This window comes from Hippopotamus amphibius, chromosome 3, assembly GCF_030028045.1.
Source record: "Hippopotamus amphibius kiboko isolate mHipAmp2 chromosome 3, mHipAmp2.hap2, whole genome shotgun sequence".
Classification (NCBI taxonomy): Eukaryota; Metazoa; Chordata; class Mammalia; order Artiodactyla; family Hippopotamidae; genus Hippopotamus; species Hippopotamus amphibius.
The window spans coordinates 41,809,923-41,832,839 of NC_080188.1; the positions used below are offsets into that span (position 1 = coordinate 41,809,923).

Genomic DNA, 22,917 nt, shown 5'->3' on the forward strand with positions numbered 1-22,917 from the left:
CCAATTATTGAGTAGTTTCTATAGCAAGAAAAAACTATAGAATTCTGCACCAAAATGAAATTAAAAATTCTGAATATCTACCAAATAATATGGATGCTATGAGAGGACTTATTGTTCTTGTGTCTATGCACAACATGTGAAGCACAGTTAAATTCAATGATTTCTTTTCAGTATAACTTTTGAATTAAAAATATAAATTTCAATATATACCCCAGTAGATTTATTTTTATTTTATTTTTCACTAGTTTTATTCTTGGCATGACTTATTTCTAACTTTTAAACAGGAAGAAATTCCCTTGAAAACAAATTTTGACCTGAGATGCTAAATTGTGAAAAGTCATTTTGTCACAGGAGGACAGGAACCTTATCATAACTCTTCTTACTGGAATAAACTGGAGGAGTTCCATCAATGGGGTGTACCTACTTCAGCTACTCCTTTTTGTTCTTTTTTCCTGTCTTAGCAAACTTCTGGCAACAAAACAGACAACATTTTGTGATGACAAATACAACTGTTGCCACACAGGCCAGCAGGAACCCAATCACGTCCAAAGAGTGGTACTGGTACCAGGTGAGGTTGTGAGCGGCTGGCCGCAGGTGCTTGGCTCCTTTGTGGCGCATGACAAACTCGATCCAGAAGACTGCTCGGTCCAGGGGCTTCACTGGCTGATCATGTTGAATGGTTGATAACCACATGGCATTCTCTTTGTAGCTGAAGGAAAAGCAAATAGATATCAATTTATAGAATGAGCTAGGAAAGATAAATATGTGAAATTTCATGCGGATGGTAAAAATGAGTGCCACACAGAATGGAAGAAAAATAGATTATTTTCCTCTGAGGTGATTATTGAGATCTTGGCTTATGGGCTAGAATTTGTTAACTGCATAGGATTTCAAGCTATGAAGAAAAGAGAATGTGGGAGAGGACAAGGTTGTGTAGCTTAAAAAATTGAATAAGTTAAGTCTCAAGAGAAAAAAAAGAAAGGAAAAGAAATTAACGATTTGTATATTCAAACCTTGAATTATCTAGTAAGGAACTGTTAATAGACCTGGTGGACAAGTTTTAAAACACTGTGGTAATCCAGAGATAGCAAGTAAATCTGTGATGAGGTTCAGAGACACTTCCAGGCGGTGCTGGTCAGGAGTTGGTGTTGACTTTATCTTAGTGAAGTCATGGTTGAAAGCACACAAGTGCATTGTCTCGGTTTGATTGCTGACTCTGACACTTACCTTGTTGCCTGCTTTTTTATTCTTTCTCTTCTCCAGTTTTTATTGTTAAATGGAACGGGTAGGAAAAATACCTTATCTGATTATTTTGAGGAGCAATATACCGATTCTTAAAGGTATTCCTAGCATACAGTAGATTCTCAGTAAATGTTTGCTACAATCAATTGTTGTTGTTTGTCTTGTTAGTCATTTTGGAATCCAGAGGAGGCTTAACTTTCAGGCATTGCAGTTACATTTGTTTCTCCTTGAAATGATTATGGACTAACAGGCAAGGAAGGAGGAGGAATAAAGAGATATGTCTCACCAATTCTAAATAACAATGTGCTATAACATGGCACTGTAGCAATAACAATGGAGGTAACTACTCTTCCTGTTCTGTAAACAACACAGGGAGAGTACTGGGTTTTTGAGAGGAGGGCAATATTCTGGAAACATTTTTGTAATACAATAGGGAAAGACTGTAATGAAGAAGTTACTTAATATGTGGAAAAGACTTAATACAATATGTAGCATATTATGAATATTCAGTATATGTCAGGTAATAAATTATCTTTATTTTGGCACCAGCTCTACATTATTAAAATAAAAAAAAAATAAAGATATTAGAGAGATGTAAATTTATCTAGCTGAAAGGTACATTTCTTAAAAAAGAAGAAAATGTGCTTCTTACGCTGCTCATTTAGGACGATAGTTGTGCTGAAATTAAAATTAAGTAATACTGTTTTTAGAACACAAATGTTCACTTCGCTATTATTACCAACACATTCTCAAAACATTTTCTTTACAAAGTCATTATGAAACAAAAAAGAAAATATATACTTCATCATTGGGATATTAATAATAATTGTATTACCAAAATTCATGTTTATCCTGAAATGAATTGGAAGTCAAATATTTCTGGTTTCTGAAAATTTGGCTTTTAAAGAGGAATATTCCAACATATCTCTTCCAAATAAGTCAAAAACAAATGCAACAAAAGAACTCAGTACTACATTTATGACTAGTATCTACATAGTTGTAATTGGGTAAATTAGAAAGTTCTAGTTATTTACCATTTATCAGTGAAGGGGTAAAATATTAGCATAGAACATTTGGAAAATGTTAAATGTAAAAGGGATTTGAGAAGATTATGTCATGGTAGTTTACTAAAAATAAACCATCTTAGAAGAGTTTAAAACATTTGAGAAGTTCACTTGCTGATAAACAGTCCTAAGTGGGCAGATGAGTACTCCTATAACATTCACAGTTCCCTACTTTAACTTTGTTCTCAATGGCTCTTCTTAATTCTTCTGTTACCATTTCAGTGATTCATCTTGATGATTAGCTCTTTCAAAAGTTCTCCACTATCCTTAAACCTCTGACAAACCATTCCCCCACAACCACAGAAAAAAGCTTAATGTGTCACTCAAAATGGACTTTTGATGACTGTTTTCAAATTGTTGAGCAAATCTTACTCCTCCTTGTGTTTATGTTCAGATTCATTGTTACCTGCCTGGCCTTCATATGAGCACTATTCCAGCAATAGTATCTAGTAAAAAATATATATACTTACAAAGGATTATTAATGACTTGTGTCAATGCATTGAGCAAATCTGTTGTTGACATTGTTTGCAGGTCCAATCTGACAGCTGCTCCCTTGGCCTTCACATGAGCAATGTTATCAGGTTGATCAGCAAACAAAGGAAGGCCCACCATAGGGATCCCATGGTAGATGGCCTCATAAATGCCATTGGTTCCACCATGAGTTATAAAAGCTTTGGTTTTTGGATGACCTAGAATTGAGTGAATTTTGGTAAAATTAATAATTATAATTCTTAATAATAAAATGAGATATAGGTATTCTAAGGCAACTGAAAGAAGCAGTGTCTTTTTCATAACAGATGATTATACACATGAAACTGCATTTGAATTGCTTTCAAAACACACAGACAGAAGCCCCTAAGTCTGCTGCAAAGGTAAGTGAAGATTTCATGAAAGAAGTGCTTTTTTTTCATGAAGTCTTCACAAATAAATACAAAGTCGGCAGGTGAACAACTTGAAAGAGCATTCTGGGTAAAAGAAACCACATGCGCAATAAAAGGGATAGGGCATATCAGAAATATAACCTCTAAAAGAATAACGAAGCCATTTAGTCTGATAGGAAGGGTGTCGGGGCAACAGGAAGGATAATTAATGGTAGGGGCACTGGAACCAGAGGAAGGAAAAGCTACAATTTTATCATGAAATGTGTTATCACTTGATGAAAAAGATTGTGGATATTTTCTTATAGAATATGGAGAGTCACAGGTAATAAAAGAGGAGCTCTTATTTTTAAATAGCATTTAAAATACCCCCACAGAGTAGAAAACATAGGTGTAAAGAGAGAATTCAGAGACAGAACAGCAATGCACAAAATTATTTAAAAATTCATGGTGAGAAGTAATTACAGCCAAAATAAGTGTATTTTGATTTTGGCTATAAGGGATGTGACCATGTATAATACAATGCCAGCTGTTAAATTTTCTCCTTTTTTTCCTCTAGGGCTGGAAATAACAATGAAGGAGTAAAGTTTTCTTTTGAGCTTTTCAATAATAAATGTTTTATAGGTTTGTTTCCTGTTGAAGTTCTATCACTCTGTCAGTGAGTACTCATGTTTTTAATATTTGTTCTGCCAGGTCTTACCAAGAAGATCGTTCTGGGGGATCCACTTATACAGCCGAGTATTGGGTCCTAGGGTATCTGGTTTCTTGCCATCGTATCTCCATAGAATCTGTTAAGGTAAAGAAAATACCTTATTCCACAAGTTGAACTTCAAAGTCATAGTGTTAGAATTCTAAGGAGATCAAAATACATCTAATTAAATGCCCCCTGTATGACAGATAAAGAAATCAGAATATGAGATCTTAAGTGATGATGTTGACTAAGGTGCTATTTAAACAGGAACACGCATTTGATGTACTCATTTTTAGGTTCAGTCAGAGATGGAGTGCAACCATGACATCTCACACATGATTGCAGAGACCAAGTAGATTTTCAATGACAAAGTTAAATATTTAAGACATTTTTAGATGGTCTTATTTCTAGGGCAGAAAGACAGTGGCAAATTACTAGCAACCTACATATTTATTTTGCTTTATTTTGTATACTAGCTCTCATTTCAAATTTAATATTCACTGATTTATTTCTTTTTGACTGTTATAGAAAAGTTTACTTATAACCACTTGTTACTATAACTTGTTTTATTAGAATTTTACAATATTTGATTACAAACAGGAAATTGCCTGCAATCAGACACTTAAGAGAAATAAATATTTGCTTTTCATAATGGATTAATAATGTTAATTTTGCTTAGGAAATATAACTTCATTTAGATTATAAATTGTTAAGCATTACTTCCTAGAAAAATGACAATTGTTAATTTTTGACACGAATCCAGAATATTACCACTATTATTAGGCTTGGAAATGTTTTACATTTAGAAAAGGAGAGCCCAGTGTTATAAGTACCAATAAGGCTGTTGAAAAAGTTCCAAAATTATTTGCTAAAATTTATTCAACTCACCCTGAACATTTTAACAATGAACACAAAGCACTGACAGCATTGATTGATGTGGTTTCCATGCCCAGTACCAAAATATGGACCAATTTTGGTTTCCCAAGCAATTCTCATAAACTGGATTTATAATTTCCTAGTGTTTAACTTCTGTTTGCTATGAGAATGTAAAGTAATTTTAGGTTCTCAGCAAAAAATTAACATAGATGTTCAGGAAAAGACTACAATATCAGATAGCAAACTAAAAAAGTAGTTCACAAATAGCCAAAGACCACAGGTATATTTAACACATTAGAAAATAAGTTACTACTCTGTTTTATGGAGAAGGAGGCAGCTGAATCTTTTCAATGCTGGTCTTCCTCATGCTTGACTCCTTCTTATAGTCCCTCTCCTTCCTCAATCAGGAGGCGTAATGTGATAGGTTAGAAGCAGAATTCATTAAGGGCCAGATTTCATAGTGCACAGGGTTCACCTTAAGGGCAGGAACCCATCTTCACTCTTTCTGTTTTCCTGCTTTAGACTTTAGCAGCTTTCAGTCAACCAGCGAGGCTGATGTTTCTCTTTCTCTAAATCATTGTGGCTGGATGGGTATCTGGAGGCAGGTTGGGAAACCCTGGCCATCTTTTCTCTGAATAGCACCCTGAAAAACACACTGAATAGGGCTGCTCCAAAATTTAGGGGAAGTAAAAGGGGCTGAGATTACCTGGCAAGTACAAAATGTATGATTCATTGTAAACTAGAATTGCTTAACATTATTGTACAATTACACCTACTGTTAAAAATTTATATTTGTACCATGTCCTCAGGAATCCTTCAAGGAAAAGAAGCAAACGACAAGGCAGAATTTGGTGATTACTCTACCTCTCCACAATACCATTATAATACCAAAATTCACACTGCATCTCTTAAATATTTTTATTTGTGATTACAATGTTAATTCAAATTTATTGTTAATTGAAGATACTCTATGTACTCCTTTGCCATCTCCCATGTATATTTTAGTTTTTATATAAATCTGAGATAAGTTGGAACTATCATAATAGTTTATCTTTCTTGAGTAATATATCTATAATCAGATCTTTTTGCAGAATTTAGCAGTCTCCTTAAGTACCTGTCCACTATTGTTACTTTATCTACCTTTTGTGGAATCTGGGCAAGGGCTGATGCAATCGTATTGGCTCTTTCTTCTGTCAGGTTACTGACGATTGACCCCAAAGTGAACACCACAATACCATTTTCTCCAGAGCTCTGGACAAATTCTTCCATTTCCTGTGAAAAAAATATTTGCTTCATCACAAAGTAGCAACAGCATAGCAAATGATATTGAAAGGATTGCAACAAACACCTAAAGAGAGAAAATCAGATATAGTCTGGAATTACTAGAGTAGTGGCTTTTAAAAAAATATTGTGGTAAAATAAATACAACATAAAAGTTACCAACTTAATCATTCCTAAGTGTATGGTTCCATACTAAGTATATTCACATTGTACAGCCAATCTCCAGAGCTTTTTCATGTGCCGAAACTTGAAGGCTATGCCCACTAAGATACTCCATTTTCCTCTTTCCCCAGCTCCTAGCAACCAATGCCCTATGTTTCTACCAATTTGACTAGTGTGGATACTTCATATAAGTTGAATTGTACAGCATTTGTCTTTTTGGACTGGCTTGTTTCACTTAGTGTAAGGTTCATCCATGTTGTGTCCTGTGTCAGAATTTCCTTTTAAAGGTTGAGTAACACTCCATTGTTTGTATCCACCGCTTTATGTTTGTTGCTTTATCTGTTGATGGACACTTGGGTTGCTTCAACCTCTTGGGTTTTGTGAATAGTGGTTTCATAAACATGTTGTACAAATATCTCATTGGGATCCTCATTTCAATTGTTTTGGATATATACCCAGAAGAAGAATTGCCACTTTGTATGCATTGACAGGTTTTATATTAGAAAGTGTGCATTATTCTTATCACGTATTATATAGTTAGTTTATAGAGTGATTTCCCTCCTGCCCCCTTGATTCTTGAACATGCTAACTGCACACTTGGAGTTTGGTCAGTTGGGCTATTAAACACCAAAAAAAACTTTTTTTTAAGACTTTTTGAAGAAACTCCAAATTGTTTTCAATAATGGGTGTGTTTTAACAGACCTCATCCCTGACGTCCTTGGGAAGAAAATGGGTGTTATGAGGTCAATTTCTTCTATTATGTACATATGTGCAAATGTGTTTGCGTATAAGCAGGAAATGAGTAGAACCAGTACACAGTAGTGACAAGGAGATTCTGTTAAACAATATTATACTCAGACTCTTCATCAATCATGTTAATAATTGTTAACATAGATTCTTGAAAGGAAACTACACTGCAAGATTTAACTCACATTTAATTCTTTATTATTATAGGTCTACTAAATCATTTATTTATTTCAGGCAGACTTTCTGAATAATTATTTTAGATTTTACTTTAGTCATTAGTATTTCATTTCCCTTACTAGGAGCACTAAGAAAAATCTATGATTCAAATGAGTTTATGTCTGTCATTCTCTCAGCTCTAAAATCTGTACTCCTTACTTTAAACTTTGTCATAATTTCCCCAACTCTCTCTCTAAATTACTAACCACTGATACTGAGGAGTCTGGTTTCTAGTTTGAAAGTTCTGTGAAACAGTCCTATGAGTCCTATTTATAATCGAGAGATATACTTGTGTAGTTACATATTTGAGTGACCATATTACTGGGTTAGTTTACATATGACACCCTTTGTCCTGAATTCATATTGTATAACTAATGTTACAGTAGGATGTTCTATGTGTAACTGCTGTGAAGGACCTTCATCATCACCTCACTAAGTCCCCCTGGGGACCCCTGCCCCACAGTGGGAGAGGTACCTCAGGGCTTTCTGCAGCAGTGATCTGGTCATCTTTTGAACAGTTCACTTCAAACTAAATAAAGCTCCTGGTGAATTCGTATTTGCTCGAATTGTTTTTGAATTATTTTGTGGTTCTTGATCCATTTCAATTAAAAAATTGTTACTTTCTATACTAGAATAATTCCACATTGCTCAATATACTCTATTACAAAAAAATGTAGATGAGAAAAATTTTTCTGAATATCTGGTCAAAACCATATGCTCATCTTTCCTGATTTCTTTCTTTTGTTTTAAATTCACTATTCTCTTCTCTCTGGAGATAATGACTGAATCCTTTGATCATGGAATGTATACTTTCTGACCCTAATTATTGTCATATAACTTTTTTAAAAACTATTTTTAATAGAAAAAACAAAAGAGGAAAATATTTCCAAACTTTAACATTGCAGACTACATGTTGTGCAGCACATTCTCCAAAGGTACAATTTCACCCTGATAATATCAGTCTCATCATTAAGGTCACTGAACTTTCTTATGACTCTCATGGTGCATCCACATAATATATGTATTTCTAGTGACCTGAAGCAGCATTTAAAGTTACCTGTCTTCAGTTTTTTGTCTCATTGACTTGGTACCCAAAAGTGCTTTATCTATGCTCTGAAAGATGCATCCATTTGGTATTATTATAATATATCCCTTCTTCACAAATTAATCACTGATGTGGACTGGTTATTCTCATTCTCTGACATTTTTATGAAAATAATATGAGCTCATGGCAAGACAATATACAAAAGCATGAAAAATTATAAAAAAGGAAACAAGATTTACTCTCCATCCAGGGATATCCTTAGTTTCAAATTCATATATTTTTAGAAAATGTTGAAATATATCTGATATATAACATTATAAAATTTAAGGTGTATAATGTGTTGATGTGATAATTTATCTATTGTAATATGATTGCCATTTTAATGTTGGGTCAAACTTCTATCATGTTCAGTAGTTATCATTTCTTTTTTTGTGGTTGGAATAATTAAGATCTAGTTTCTTGGAAAGGATGATGATTATAATATAATATTATTGCCTATATTCACTATTCTGTACCTTAGATCTCTAGGACTTATTTACTACAAGACGCAAGCTTGTACCCTTAAACAACATCTCTCCTATTCTCCCACCCTTCTGCCCCTGGTAACCCCCATACCACTTCTGTTTTTACAAGTTTGGCATTTTTAGAATCCATGTACAACTTATGTCATACAGTACAGTATCTTTCTCTGTCTTTTCAAAAAGATAAAAAAAATTGACAACCTTTAGCTAGACTTACCAAAAAATTAAAAGACTCAAATAAATAAAATTAAAAGTGAGATAGAAGACCTTGAAAAAGATGATGGAGGAGTAGGAGGTAGAGATCACCTTCCTCCCCACAAATACATCAAAAATATATCTATTTGTGGAGTAGCTCCTGCAGAACACCTTCTGAATGCTGGCAGGAGACCTCAGACCTCCAAAAAGGCAAAAGAATTCCCACGTAATTGGGTAGTGCAAAGGAAAGAAGGGAAAAAAAGACACAAAGGAATCCTGAGGAAATCAGCCCCTCTGGGAGGGAGCTATGAGGGGGGAAGACTCCCACACTGGGGAGCCCCCTCACTGGTGGGGAAGGACAGGAGGAGCCTCAGAGCCCCCAGAAGAGAGAGCAAAAGCAGGTGTGTGGAGGGCAGAGTGGAAAGATCCCTGCAGGAGAATTCAGGCTGCACTCCCTAGCCAGAGAAGTTAACCTGCTCACCCATGGTGGTGGTGGGAACTGGGTGCCGAGGCTTGGGCTTCAGAGAACAGACAGACACCAGGGAGAGAACTGGAGCTGGCTGCATGAGAACAGCCTGAGGGGCAGATGCACCAGCTAGCTAGTAGGGAGTTTGGGGAAAATCCTGGGCCAGATGGAGAGGCAGAGGACCTTTGTTTTGGAGTGCTTGGGAGGAGCTTCCCTCTCCACAAACTCACAGGCTGTGGAGTGGTGCGACCCGTGGCTGCGGGACCAAAAGGCCTGCCTGCTGCCCCCTGCCCCCGCCCTGCCACGAGCTGCCAGGCCATGCTGCCCATCTGCCCTATGTGCCGTCAGGCCCTGCCACCTGCCCACCTACTGCTGACAAGGGTCCTGTGTTTAAGGCAAGTTATTAGCCACACCCTCCCGACAGTAGGTGAAGCCCACCAACACCAAGGGTCCCGCGTACAGGACCAGCTTCCCTGGGAGGATGCACAGCACACCTCAGGCTCAGGCTGACCTCTGCTGCTACAAGCACTCCTGCAAATTTCAATTAGACTGCCATATCCCTCCCTCCCCCTGACCTGAAGTTGCACATGAGCCCCAGTCACCCTCTTTCACCCCCTCTTGCCTGGGTGGGGAACTGACTCCTGAGAGCAACCCACATGCAAAGAAGGGACCAAAAGCAAAACTGATCCCCAAGGACTGCAGGGCCAAAGAAGAGAAAGGGAAACAGCTGCAGGAGGAGCAGATTTAATACCCACAATAGGCTTGATAGACCCTGCATATGTGGATCACCTGAATAGACAAGTGTTTCTACAATAGAGACTGTAGACATAGGGGGCAACTGGTGACTGTGGGGACAAATACATACAGGACTAATACCAGATCACAGTCTGAGCTCTCCATAGTCCTCGCCACAGCAGGTGCAGAGGCCTACCTAGAAGTATTGGAGGACTTCTTGGTATGTTTGTCTTGTATCTGGTCTTAGGTATTTGTTAGTTTAATCTTTACTGTATATATTGGTATGTGGATTTACTTGTAATTGGTATGAGTACTCACTTCTTTCTTTTCTTTGCTCTCTATTTTTCTCTTCTCTTTGTTTTCTTTTCCTCTTCTCTTTTTGCAAATGCAAGTGTGCACATCTCCTTGTGTGATTTTGACTGATTAGAGTTGCTTTTACCACCAGTCTTGGGGGGGGGGGTCTGTCTGTCCTTTCCCTTCTTCCTTTTTTCCTCCTCTTGTTTCCTTGCTCTTCTTCTACCTCTTTTTTCTCCATGCTGTGCAGCTTCCAGGTCCAGGTGCCTCAGCGGGGGGTCAAACCTGGACCTCTGAGACAACAGAGTGGAGTCCAGGACATTGGACCACCAGAGAACTCCTGACTCCATGGAATATTAATCAGCAAGTGCTCCTCCAGAGTTCTCATTCTCAACACCAAGCTCCAAATCCAACCAAAGGCCAGCAAGTTCCAGTGCTTGATACCTCAAGCCAAACAGAACAGAGACAAGAGGAATTACTACTAGGCAGCATAGGGAAAGGACACAGCAAATACTATAAATTAGACAAAATGAGAAAACAAAGAAACACCTTGCAGGCAAAGGAGCAAGATAAAAACCCACAAGACCAAATAAATGAAGAACAAATTGGCAAATTGCCTGAAAAAGAATTCCACTTAATGATAGTAAAGATGATCCAAAATCTCGAAAACAAAATAAAGAAAATAAAAGAAACATTTAATAAGGACCTAGAAGAACTAAAGAGCAAACAAACAGTAATGAACAATACAATAACTGAAATTAAAAATACTCTAGATGGTATAAGCAGCAGAATAACTGAGGCAGAAGAATGAGTAAGTGAGTTGGAAGATAGAATGGTGGAAATAACCACCACAGAGCAGGAAAAAGAAAAAAAGAATAAAAAGAATGGAAGACAGTCTCAGAGACCTCAGGAATAACATTAAGCCTACCAACATTCGAAGCATGGGACACCCATAAAGAGAAGAAAAAAAGAAAGTGTCTGAGAAAATATTTGAGGAGATTATGGTGGAAAACTTCCCCGACATGGGAAAGGAAATAGTAAACCAAGTTCAAGAAGTATGGAGAGTCCCATACAGAATAAAACCAAGGAGAAACACACCGAGGCACATATTAATCAAACTAATGAAAATTAAACACAAAGAGAAAGTATTAAAAGCAGCAAGAGAAAAGAAAGAAATAACATATGAGGGAAAAACCATAAGCATAACAGCTGATCTCTCTGCAGAAACTCTGCAGGCCAGAAGGGAGTGGCAGGAGATAATTAAAATCTTGAAAGAGAAAAACCTACAGCCAAGAATACTTTACCTAGCAAGAATCTCACTCAGATTTGACAGAGAAATCAAAAGCTTTAAAGACAAGCAAAAGTTAAGAGAATTCAGCCTCAGCAAACCAGCCTTACAACTGTTAAAGGGACTCCTCTAGGCAGTATTCACAAGAGAAGGAAAAGACCTACAAAAACACAGCCAAAACAATTAAGAAAGTGGTAATAGGAACATACATGCCAATAATTACCTTAAATGTAAATGGATTAAATGCTCCAACCAAAAGACACAGACTGGCTGAATGGATACAAAAACAAGACCCTTCTATATGCTGCCTACGAGAAACCCACTTCAGAACAAGGGATCCATATAGACTGAAAGTAAAGGGATGGAAAAAGATATTCCATGTAAATGGAAGTCAAAAGAAAGCTAGAGTAGCAATATTCATATCAGACAAGTTAGAACTTAAAGTAAAGACTGTTACAAAAGATAAGGAAGGATGCCACATAGTGATCAAGGGATCAATTCAAGAAGAAGATATAACAATTATAATATCTATGGACCCAACATAGGAGCACCTCAATACATAAGGCAAATGCTAACAGCCATAAAAGGGGAAATGGACAGTAACACAATAATAGCAGGAGACTTTAACATCCCACTTACAACAATGGACAGATCATCCAAACAGAAAATAAATAAGGAAACACAAACTTTAAATGACACATTCTAACATCTTGACTTAATTGATATTTATAAAACATTTAATCCCCAAACTACAGGATACACTTCCTTCTCAAGTGCAAACAGAACATTCTCTAGAATAGATCACATCTTAGGTCACAAATGAAGCCTTGGTAAATTCAAGAAAATTGAAATTGTATCAAGCATCTTCTGTGACCACAACACCATGAGACTAGATATCAATTACAGGAAAAAAACTGCAAAAAATACAAACACATGGAGGCTAAACAATATGTTATTAAACAACCAAGAAATCATTAAAGAAATCAAAGAGGAAATCAAAAACACCTAGAAACAAATGACAATGAAAACACGAAGACCCAAAACCTATGGGACACAGCAAAAGAAGTTCTAAGAGAGAAGTTTATAGCAATAGAATTCTACCTCAAGAAACAACAAAAATTTCAAATGAACAATCTAACCTTCCACCTAAAAGAATTAGAGAAAGAAGAACAAAAAAACCCCAAAGTGAGCAGAAGGAAAGAAATTATAAAGATCAGAACAGAAATAAATGAAAAAGAAATGAAGGAAACAATAGCAAAGATCAATGAAACTGAAAGCTGGTTTTTTGAGATGATAAATAAAATGGATAAACCATTAGCCAGACTCATCAGGAAAAAAAGGAAGATGCAAATCAACAGAATTAGAAATGAAAAAGGAGAAGTAACAACTGACACTGCAGAAATACAACAGATCATGAGAGACTACTACAAGCAACTATATGCCAATAAATTGGATAACCTGGATGAAATGGATAAATTCTTAGAAAAATACAATCTTCCAAGACTGAACCAGGAAGAGATAGAAAATATGAACAGACCAATCACAAGCACTGAAATTGAGACTGTGATTAAAAATCTCCCAACAAACAAAAGCTCAGGGCCAGATGGCTTCACAGGCAAATTCTATCAAACATTTAGAGAAGAGTTAACACCTATTCTTCCCAAACTCTTCCAAAATATAGCAGAAGGAGGAAAACTCCGAAACTCATTCTACGAGGCCACCATCACCCTGATATCAAAACCAGGCAAAGATGTCATAAAAAAAGAAAATTACAGGCCAATATCACTGATGAATATAGATGCAAAAATCCTCAACAGCATAGTAGCTAACAGAATCCAGCAGCACATCAGAAGGATCATACACCATAATCAAGTGGCGGGTGTATCCCTGGAATGCAAGGATTCTTCAATATACACAAATCAATAAATGTGATACATTATATTAACAAATTGAAGGATAAAAACCATATGATCATCTCAATAGATGCAGAAAAAGCTTTTGACAAAATCCAACATCCATTTATGATAAAAACTCTAGAAAGTGGGCATAGAAGGAAGTTACCTCAACATAATAAAAGCCATTTATGACAAACCAACTGCCAACATCATTCTCAATGGTGAAAAAATGAAAGAATTTGCTCTAAGGACAGGAACAAGACAAGGGTGTCCACTCTTACCATTATTATTCAAAATAGTTTTGGAAGTTTTAGCCACAGCAATCAGAGAAGAAAATGAAATGAAAGGAATCCAATTTGGAAAAAAAGAAGTAAAATTGTCACCCTTTGCAGATAACATGATATTGTACATAGAAAACCCTAAAGACTCTACCAGAAAACTGCTAGCACTAATTGATGGACTTAGTAAAGTAGCGGGATACAAAATTAATGTGCAGAAATCTCTTGCATTCCTCTACACTAACAATGAAACAGTAGAAAGTGAAATTAAGGAAACAATCCCATTCACCATTGCAACAGAAAGAATAAAATACCTAGGAATAAACCTGCCTAAGGAGGCAAAAGACCTGTATGCAGAAAACTATAAGACACTGATGAAAGAAATCAAAGATGACACAAACAGATGGAGGGACATACCATGTTCCTGGATTGGAAGAATCAACATCGTGAAAATGACTGTACTACCCAAAGCAGTTTACAGATTCAATGCTATCCCTATGAAATTACCAATGGCATTTTTTACAGAACTAGAACAAGAAATTTTATGATTTGTATGGAAACACAAAAGACCCCAAATAGCCAAAGCAATCTTGAGAAGTAAAGATGGAGTTGGAGGAATCAGGCTTCCTGATTTCAGAGTATATTAAAAGGCTACAGTGATCAAGACAGTATGGTACTGGCACAAAAATAGAAAGGTAGATCAATGGAACAGAATAGAGCGCAGAGAGATAAACCCACAAACATATGGGCACCTTATCTTTGACAAAGGAGGCACGAGTATACAATGGAAAAAAGACAGCCTCTTCAATAAGTGGTGCTGGGAATATTGGACAGCAACATGTAAAAGAATGAAATTAGAACCCTTCCTAACACCATACACAAAAATAAACTCCAAATGGATTAAAGACCTACATGTAAGGCCAGACACTATAAAACTCCTAGAGGAAAACATAGGTAGAACAGTCTATGACATTAATCAAAGCAAGATCCTTTTTGACCCACCTCCTAGAAGAATGGAAATAAAATAAAAAATAAGCAAATGGAACCTAATGAAACTTAAAAGCTTGTGCATAGCAAAAGAAACCATAAACAAGACAAGAGGACAACCCTCAGAATGGGAGATAATATATCCCAATGAAGCAACTGACAAAGGATTAATCTCCAAAATATACAAGCAGCTCATGCAGCTTAATACCAAAAAAGCAAACAACCCAATCCAAAAATGCGCAGAAGACCTAAATAAACATTTCTCCAAGGAAGACATACAGATGGCCAACAGAAACATGAAAAGATGCTCAACATCACTAATCATTAGAGAAATGCAAGTCAAAGCCACAATGAGGTATCACCACACACCAGTCAGAATGGCCATTATTGAAAGATCTAGAAACAATAAATGCAGGAGAGGGTGTGGAGAAAAGGGAACTCTCCTGCACTGTTGGTGGGGATGCAAATTGGTACAGCCACTGTGGAAAACAGTTTGGAGGTTCCTTAAAAAACTAAAAATAGAACTACCATATGACCCAGTAATGCCACTCCTGGGCATATACCCAGAGAAAACCATAATCCAAAAAGAAACATGTACCATAATGTTCATTGCAGCACTATTTACAATAGTCAGGACATGGAAGCAACCTAAATGCCCACCAACAGATGAATGGATAAAGAAGATGTGGCACATATATACAATGGAATATTACTCAGCCATAAAAAGGAAAGAAATTGAGTTAGTTGTAGTGAGGTGGATGGACCTAGAGTCTGTCATACAGAGCAAAGTAAGCCAGAAAGAGTAAAACAAATACTATATGCTAACTTATATATATGGAATCTAAAAAAAGTCGCACTGATGAACGCAGTGACAGGGCAAGAATGAAGATGTAGTTGTAGAGAACCGACTTGAAGACATGGGGTGGAGGGCAAAGGGGAAGCTGGGATGAAGTGAGAGAATAGGATTGACATATATACACTACCAAATGTAAAACAGATAGCTGACAGGAAACTGCTGCATAAAACAGGGAAATCAACTTGATGATGGGTGATGATTTAGAGGGATGGGATAAAGAGTGTGGGAAGGAGTCGTGGGACTATGAGGACATGTGGGGATATATGTATAAATTCAGATGATTCACTTTGTTATACAGCAAAGACTGGCACAAGAGTGTAAAGCAATTATATTCCAATAAAGAGCTTTAAACAAAAATGAGATAGGAGACATTATGACTGATACTACAAAAATACATAGGGTCATAAGAGACTACTATGATTCATTATATGGTAACAAATTACATACCAGAGAGTAGATAACTTCATAGAGACACACATCCTACTAAGACTAAATTAGAAAATGTAGAAAATCTGAACATTCATAATGAGTAAAGATAGTGAATCAGAAATTGAAAATCTCCTAACACACAAACCCCAGAACCAGATGGATTCGCTGATGAATTTTATGAAACATTTAAAGAAAATTAATGTTAGTCCTTCAAAATATCTTCCAAAAAATTAAAGAGGAGGGAGGGAAAATTTCCAACTCATTCTATAAGGCCAGTATTCCCCTGATAACAAATAGATAAGAACATTACATGAGAAGAAGATTATAGGCTAATATCCAGACTGAATATAGATGTGAAAATTCTCAGCAAAACATAAGCAAACCAAATTCAGGAATACGTTTAAAGGATTATATACCATGACCAAATAAGATATATCCTTGGGCATGCAAGGATGGCCCAACATACCCAAATAAATATTTGTAATACATTGCATTAATAGAATGAAATATAAAATAATTTGATCCTATCAATAGATGTACAAAAAACATTTGACAAGTTACAACATTCTTTCATGATAAAAATCCTTATGTATTGGGTATAGAAGGAACATAGCTCAATGTAATAAATGCGATATATATACAAACCCGAAGCTAACATTATCCTCAACAGTGAAAACTTAAAAGCTTTTTCTCTAAGATCAGGAACAAAACAAGGATGCCCACTCTCTCACTGATTCAACATAGTACTAGAAGTCCTAGCTAGAGCAACTAGGCAAGACAAAGAAATAAAAGGCATCCTAATCAGAAAGGAAGAAGTAAAATTGTCTTTTTTTGCAGAGGACATGAATTTTTGTACAGAAAATCTCTTAGATTTAACAAGAAACCTGAACAAATCAACAAATTTAGTAAAGTTTCAGGATATAAAATCAGCATATAAACATCAGTTTCATTTGTATGTACTAATAATGAAACAGCTGAAAAACCTACCCCATCCAAAATAGAATCAAAACCAAGAAAATAACTAGAAACGGGTGTAACCAATGAAGTGAAAGATCTGTACAGTGATAACTATAAGACTTTATTGAAAGAAATAGAAGAAAACACAAATAAATGGAAAGACATCCTGTGTTCATGGATCAGGAGATTAATATTGTTAAAATGTCCACTCTACCTGAAGTCAAAGGCATCATACCTCCAAATTTCAAATTATTCTACAAAAGTATAGTATTTAAAACAATACGGTACTGTCCTAAAAATACACACCTACCGATGGAGGATAACACAGGGCCCAAAATTAAATACCTGCATATATAGCCAGCCAAAACTCAACAAGAGAGCCAAGAACACCCAATGGGGAAAAAACAGTTACTTCTTTCGCTTCTGAGAAGACTGGATAAACATATGCAAAAAAATGAAATGAGACCCGTATCTTACACCCTTACAAAAATTAACTGAAAATTTATCAAGACTTAACCATAAGACCGGATACCATAACACTCATACAAAAAAAAACATAGAGATGATGCTCCTTGACAGCAATTTTGAAAATAATTTTTTTGGGATATGACATCAGAACCACAACAAAAGAAATAAATTCAACAAGTGGGATTACATCAAACTCATAAGAGTCTTCACAGCAAAAGAAACAATCAACAAAATGGAGGTACAACCTAGAGAATGGCAGAAAATTTTTGCACCCACATATTTGATGTGGAGTTAGTAGCCAAAATATATATAGAACTCATAAAACTGAACAACAATAAAAATTTGATTAAAGAACAGGTAGATGAACAAAACAGGTATTTTCCAAAGAAGAATCCAAATGGCCAGCAGGTATTATGAATGTATGAAAAGATGCTCAACATCACTAATCAGGGAAATGAAAATCAAAGCCACAGTGAGGTATCACCTCACACCTGTTAGAAAGTCTACCATCAAGAAGATAAAAGTGTTAGTGAGAATATGAATAAAATTGAATGTTTTTACACTGTCAATGGGAAATGTAAATTGGTTCAGCCCTTATGGAAAACAAAATGAAGATTCCTAAAAAAATTAAAAATAGATCCACTATATGATCCAGGAATTCCACTTCTGCCTATATAACCAAAAGAAATAAAAACAAGATGGCTATGAGTTATATGTGCCCCTGTGTTCATTGCAACAATATCCATTGTAGCCAAGGGAAACAAATTAAGTGCCCATCAATGGATGAATCCATATCATAAGACGTGATATATATACACAAACACACACATGAACACACACATACACTCAGTAGGTTATGTTATTCACCCATTAGAAAGAAGGAAATCCTATCATTTTCAACAACTTGAATGGACATTGAGGACATTATACTAAAATTTGTGCTTTCATTCTATCTTTATTCTACTCCTATAATTAAATATGCATTATGATATGTATTTTGAAAATTATAATTACAGCTTATATTCTTTTGTGTCTTACAAGAAAATTATGATCTTATTATATTTATTATTTTCCAACTAAACCTAATATTATAGCTGATTTCATGTAATTATTATTTGATAAAATGATTGTAATGGTGTGATATGCACATTTATAAATTATTTAACTATTGCTTTATTTTTATTATTTCCAGAGTTGACGGTTTTGAATTACTGCCCAAAATATTGTGTTTGCACTTCTTGATTATTTTTCTCTGTGTAGTTTCATATGAATATACCATGAAGCCAAAAGCTATAAGGATTTTTAAGATTCTTGATGCATTTTGCCAAATAACCTAATTCTCTAAAAAGTACAGAAATTTTCTGAGAATCTAATAATTATTGGAGGAGTTAGTAGTTTGAAGGAACAGTTTTTTTTTTATACAATGAAGTCTTCACAATCATTGACCTGGAATTAAATCTTGTTTCTTCAACTTGATAACAACAGCGACTATTACTAATTTATCATGATTATACTACTCTTCATGCTTCTCTTTATCCTTCTTCCTCCTCTCCAAACCTCCCCTCTTACTAACACTATCACTTCCCTGAAATGAGAGAGTGGAAATGATTCAAAAATAGGGTTAGATAGCATAGAATTTTATCTTATCTCAGGCTTCAGATACTGTTAAAATTACCATAGATAACCCAAACAACTTGCAATCAAACAGATATTGAATTTTACCCTTGAAAAAGATATGTTTCATTTTGCCACCAATAAAGAGTAGACAAAGTGCTCTATTAAGAGACCACAAAAAAGTTGGCTAAAGAGTGTTTGCTTTCTATTTATGTCTTAAGTTAATTTGAAACAGGTTAGATTCTTGCTTTCCTTCATCAGGAATAGTTCCTATAAATAAAATTCTTGATAATTTGAAACTACAGGTAGTTTTAGATTCAAGTGGTAGAAATTATTTGCTCTTTATTATATGAGCATAATTTATCATTCTTAAATATGCAGTGTAGGCTCTCTGTGCTCATTCTGTCATGCATCGATGATGTTGAGACCTGTATTCCTTAAGGGCGCTTTACTGAGGCTTTCTATAGGGTTAGTGCAGGCAGAAAACACCTGTTCTGAGAGATCAGGTTATCTCTTTTATGTTGTAAGATGTCAAACACTGGGATTTCAAATGAAGAATGGTCTAAATGCTGGTGCAAAAGCAAGTAATGTTGAATTTGGCTGTAAACATTATTAAGGCATACATTTATATTGTTGAAGAAGGGTCTTCATTTTATCTAGAGCACTGGTGAAGAGTCTCAATCCTTACAAAAAATATTTTAGCCTTTCATCTTGCTCATCTGATTGCCCAAATCTTAAAACATTCTTAACATTAAAAAAGTTTAAATTAGGGGAGAAAAGATGGCGGTGAAGTAGAGGGACGTGGAATGCATCCCTCTCCACAGATGCATTGGGAATGCACCAGAAGATGCAATAATTCCCACAGAGAACCAACTGAACACCAGCAGATGACCTCGGACACCAGAAAGGACTGCAAGGATCCTGACATAACTGGTAGGGAGGCATCTAAGATGGATCAAAGAGAGTGTAGCAGCTGAGCTGTGGCAGATGGGAGGGAGTGAGAAACACATGGAGGGTCTGCACCACAGCTCAGTGTTCCTGGACTGAGATGTTGATTCACAGCTAAACAGAGGGTCCAGGAGTGGGAGCGTGGGAACTGGAGAACTGGTTCAGGGTGAGAAACATTGTTGCCAGTAAGGAGACAGACCGAGAGGACAGGAGGGAAGAGACCTGCAGTGAGGAGTGCCTGTCCCTGAGAGCTGCCCAGCCATGATGGCAGCTGGATGCTGCTGGCTCATGGGTGGGGGGAGGAGCCATGGGCATAGCCTCTCTCTCTCTCTTTTGGCATCTGCAATGGGCAGAGGAGGGACCCCTGTGGGCCAAGCTAAGGCACACAGGCATAACAAGGACCCTCAGGCCCTCGGGCGGGGCTGACTTAAAACCCCAGCAGGCAGCAGAGAGCAGGCTTAGAGTGCCTGCAACAGGGAGGCAGATGAGAAAAAAATATCCCAGAGAGAGGCCCAACTCTGAGACTTTCTGTTTACACCTGAGCCACCGGAGTCCCTCTGCAACAGGACCTCCAAGCCCTACTGAAACGACAGTGCACCACTGCTCACTCACTTCCAGGGGAAGGAGCCACTATTGTACCCTCTCCCTCTCCACACACCAATGCTTACAGACGAACAATAAAGGAAGCTCTGCTGGTCACAGAATAATGCAAAAAACCCAAGGTGAATAGAAGGACAATTACAGCTGAGACTCTAAGAAAACAGAAATATTAGTATCAATTCCATTGAACCGGTCCATTCTGGGATCAGTTCTAGTTTTTTTTTTTTTTCTTTATTAAATACGATCTTGGTCCTAATGGATCTACAAGTTTTATAACATATTTTTTATTCTATTTTTATTTTAACCTTTTTATATACTTCTATTTCTAGCTAAGGTTTTTGTAGTACTGATTATATATATCTCTCCTACCTTCTTTCCATTTCTATCTTTTATACATTTCTATTTCTATCTTTTTATTTGCATATTTCCAGTCACACTACACTCTTCTGTTGCCCTGTCATCCATCCATTTTTAGTTTATTTTAACTTAACATACTTATAAGCAACACTATCGATCTGCTCAGACTCCTTGCTCTATTCTCCAGATGACACACCACCCTGGTATTTAATATTAGGTTTTTGTCTTTATCTTAGTTCTTAGTATAATTGTCTAATTTCATTCTTAGAATCTCCATTCTGTCTGGTGGTACTCTAGCTCTTTTTTATATTTGATCCTAGCTTTCAATATCTCCCTGGATTTGTGTTTGTGTATGTGTGGTGTTATTTGTTTGTTTGTTTGTTTTTGCTTTTTTTTTTTTTTTTGTTCTGTTTTGGTTTTGAATTCTGGTTGGTTTTCTCTTTGAATATTTGATAGCATACTGGTGTTCTTCTGTCAGGTCTTTTTAGTGCCTTATGTTATATTGGATGCAGTAATTGTGTGTCTTATATATGTATGTGTTTCCTAGACATAGTATTTGTTTGACTCAACACTCTGCCATCAGTCTGGGGCTTGGACAGTCTTTTTTAAACTCCTCTATTGCTGGGACAAGAAACCCCTGAAGTTTGGACTACCATGAGGAAACAAAGAAACACCACACAGGCAAAGGAGTAGGAAAAAAACCCAAAAGACCAAATAAATGAAGAGGAAATAGGAAAAATGCCTGAAAAAGAATTCAGAGTAATGACAGTAAAAATGATAGAAAATCTCAATAAGAAAATACAGAAAGTACAAGAAACAGTTCATAAGAACTCAGAAGAACTAAAGAACAAACAAACAGCAATGGATAACAAAATAACTGAAATTAAAAATACTCTAGATGGTATAACCAGCAGAATAACTGAGGCAGAAAAATGAATAAGTGAGTTAGAAGATAGAATGGGGGAAATAAGTGCCACAGAGCAGGAAAAAGAAAAAAAAAGAATAAAAAGAATAGAAGACAGTCTCAGAGACCTCAGTGATAACATAAAGCATACCAACATTCAAATCATAGGCATCTCAGAAGAAGAAGAGAAAAGGAAAGGGTATGAGAAAATATTTGAAGAGGTTATAGTGGAAAACTTCCCCAACATCGGAAAGGAAATAATTCACCAAGTCCAAGAAACACAGAGAGTCCCATACAGAATAAACCCAAGGAGAAACACACCAAGGCATATTAATCAAACTAACAACAATTAAACAAAAGGAAAAATATTAAAAGCAGCAAGAGAAGAGCAACAAATAATATATAAGGGAAAACCCATAAGGATAACAGCTGACCTTTCTACAGAAACTCTGCAGGCCAGAAGGGAATGGCAGGATATACTGAAAGTCTTGAAAAAGAAAAACCTACAGCCAGGAATATTCTACCCAGCAAGAATCTCATTCCGATTTGAAGGAGAAATCAAAAGCTTTCCAGACAAGCACAAGTTAAGAGAATTCAGCACCACCAAACTAGCTTTACAACAACTGCTAAAGGAACTTCTCTAAGTAGGACACACAAGAAAAGGAAAACACCAACAAATACTATCCCAAAACAATTAAGAAAATGGTAAGTGGAACACACATGTCAATATTCACCTTAAATGTAAATGGATTAAATGCTCCAACCAAAAGACACAGACTGGATGAATGGATACAAAAATAAGACCCTTCTATATGCTGCCTACAAGAAACCCACTTCAGACCAAGGGATACATATAGACTGAAAGGAAAGGGATGAAAAAAGATATTCCATGCAAATGGAAGTCAAAAGAAAGCTACAGTAG

The 22,917-nt window shown here is 36.2% G+C and overlaps 1 protein-coding gene across 1 annotated transcript in view; it reads right to left on the minus strand.

Moving 5' to 3' along the window:
* Positions 1-245: 245 nt before the first annotated feature.
* Positions 246-22,917, minus strand: part of LOC130849526 (UDP-glucuronosyltransferase 2B4-like) — a 29,539-nt gene continuing 6,867 nt past the window's right edge. The window contains exons 3-6 of the mRNA XM_057728491.1: positions 5,893-6,024; positions 3,886-3,973; positions 2,777-2,996; positions 246-709 (exon numbers count right to left, since the gene is read on the minus strand). Of these exons, the coding sequence (XP_057584474.1) occupies positions 430-709; positions 2,777-2,996; positions 3,886-3,973; positions 5,893-6,024 (720 nt within the window). The 3' untranslated portion in view covers positions 246-429. The remainder of the gene's footprint in view (positions 710-2,776; positions 2,997-3,885; positions 3,974-5,892; positions 6,025-22,917) is intronic.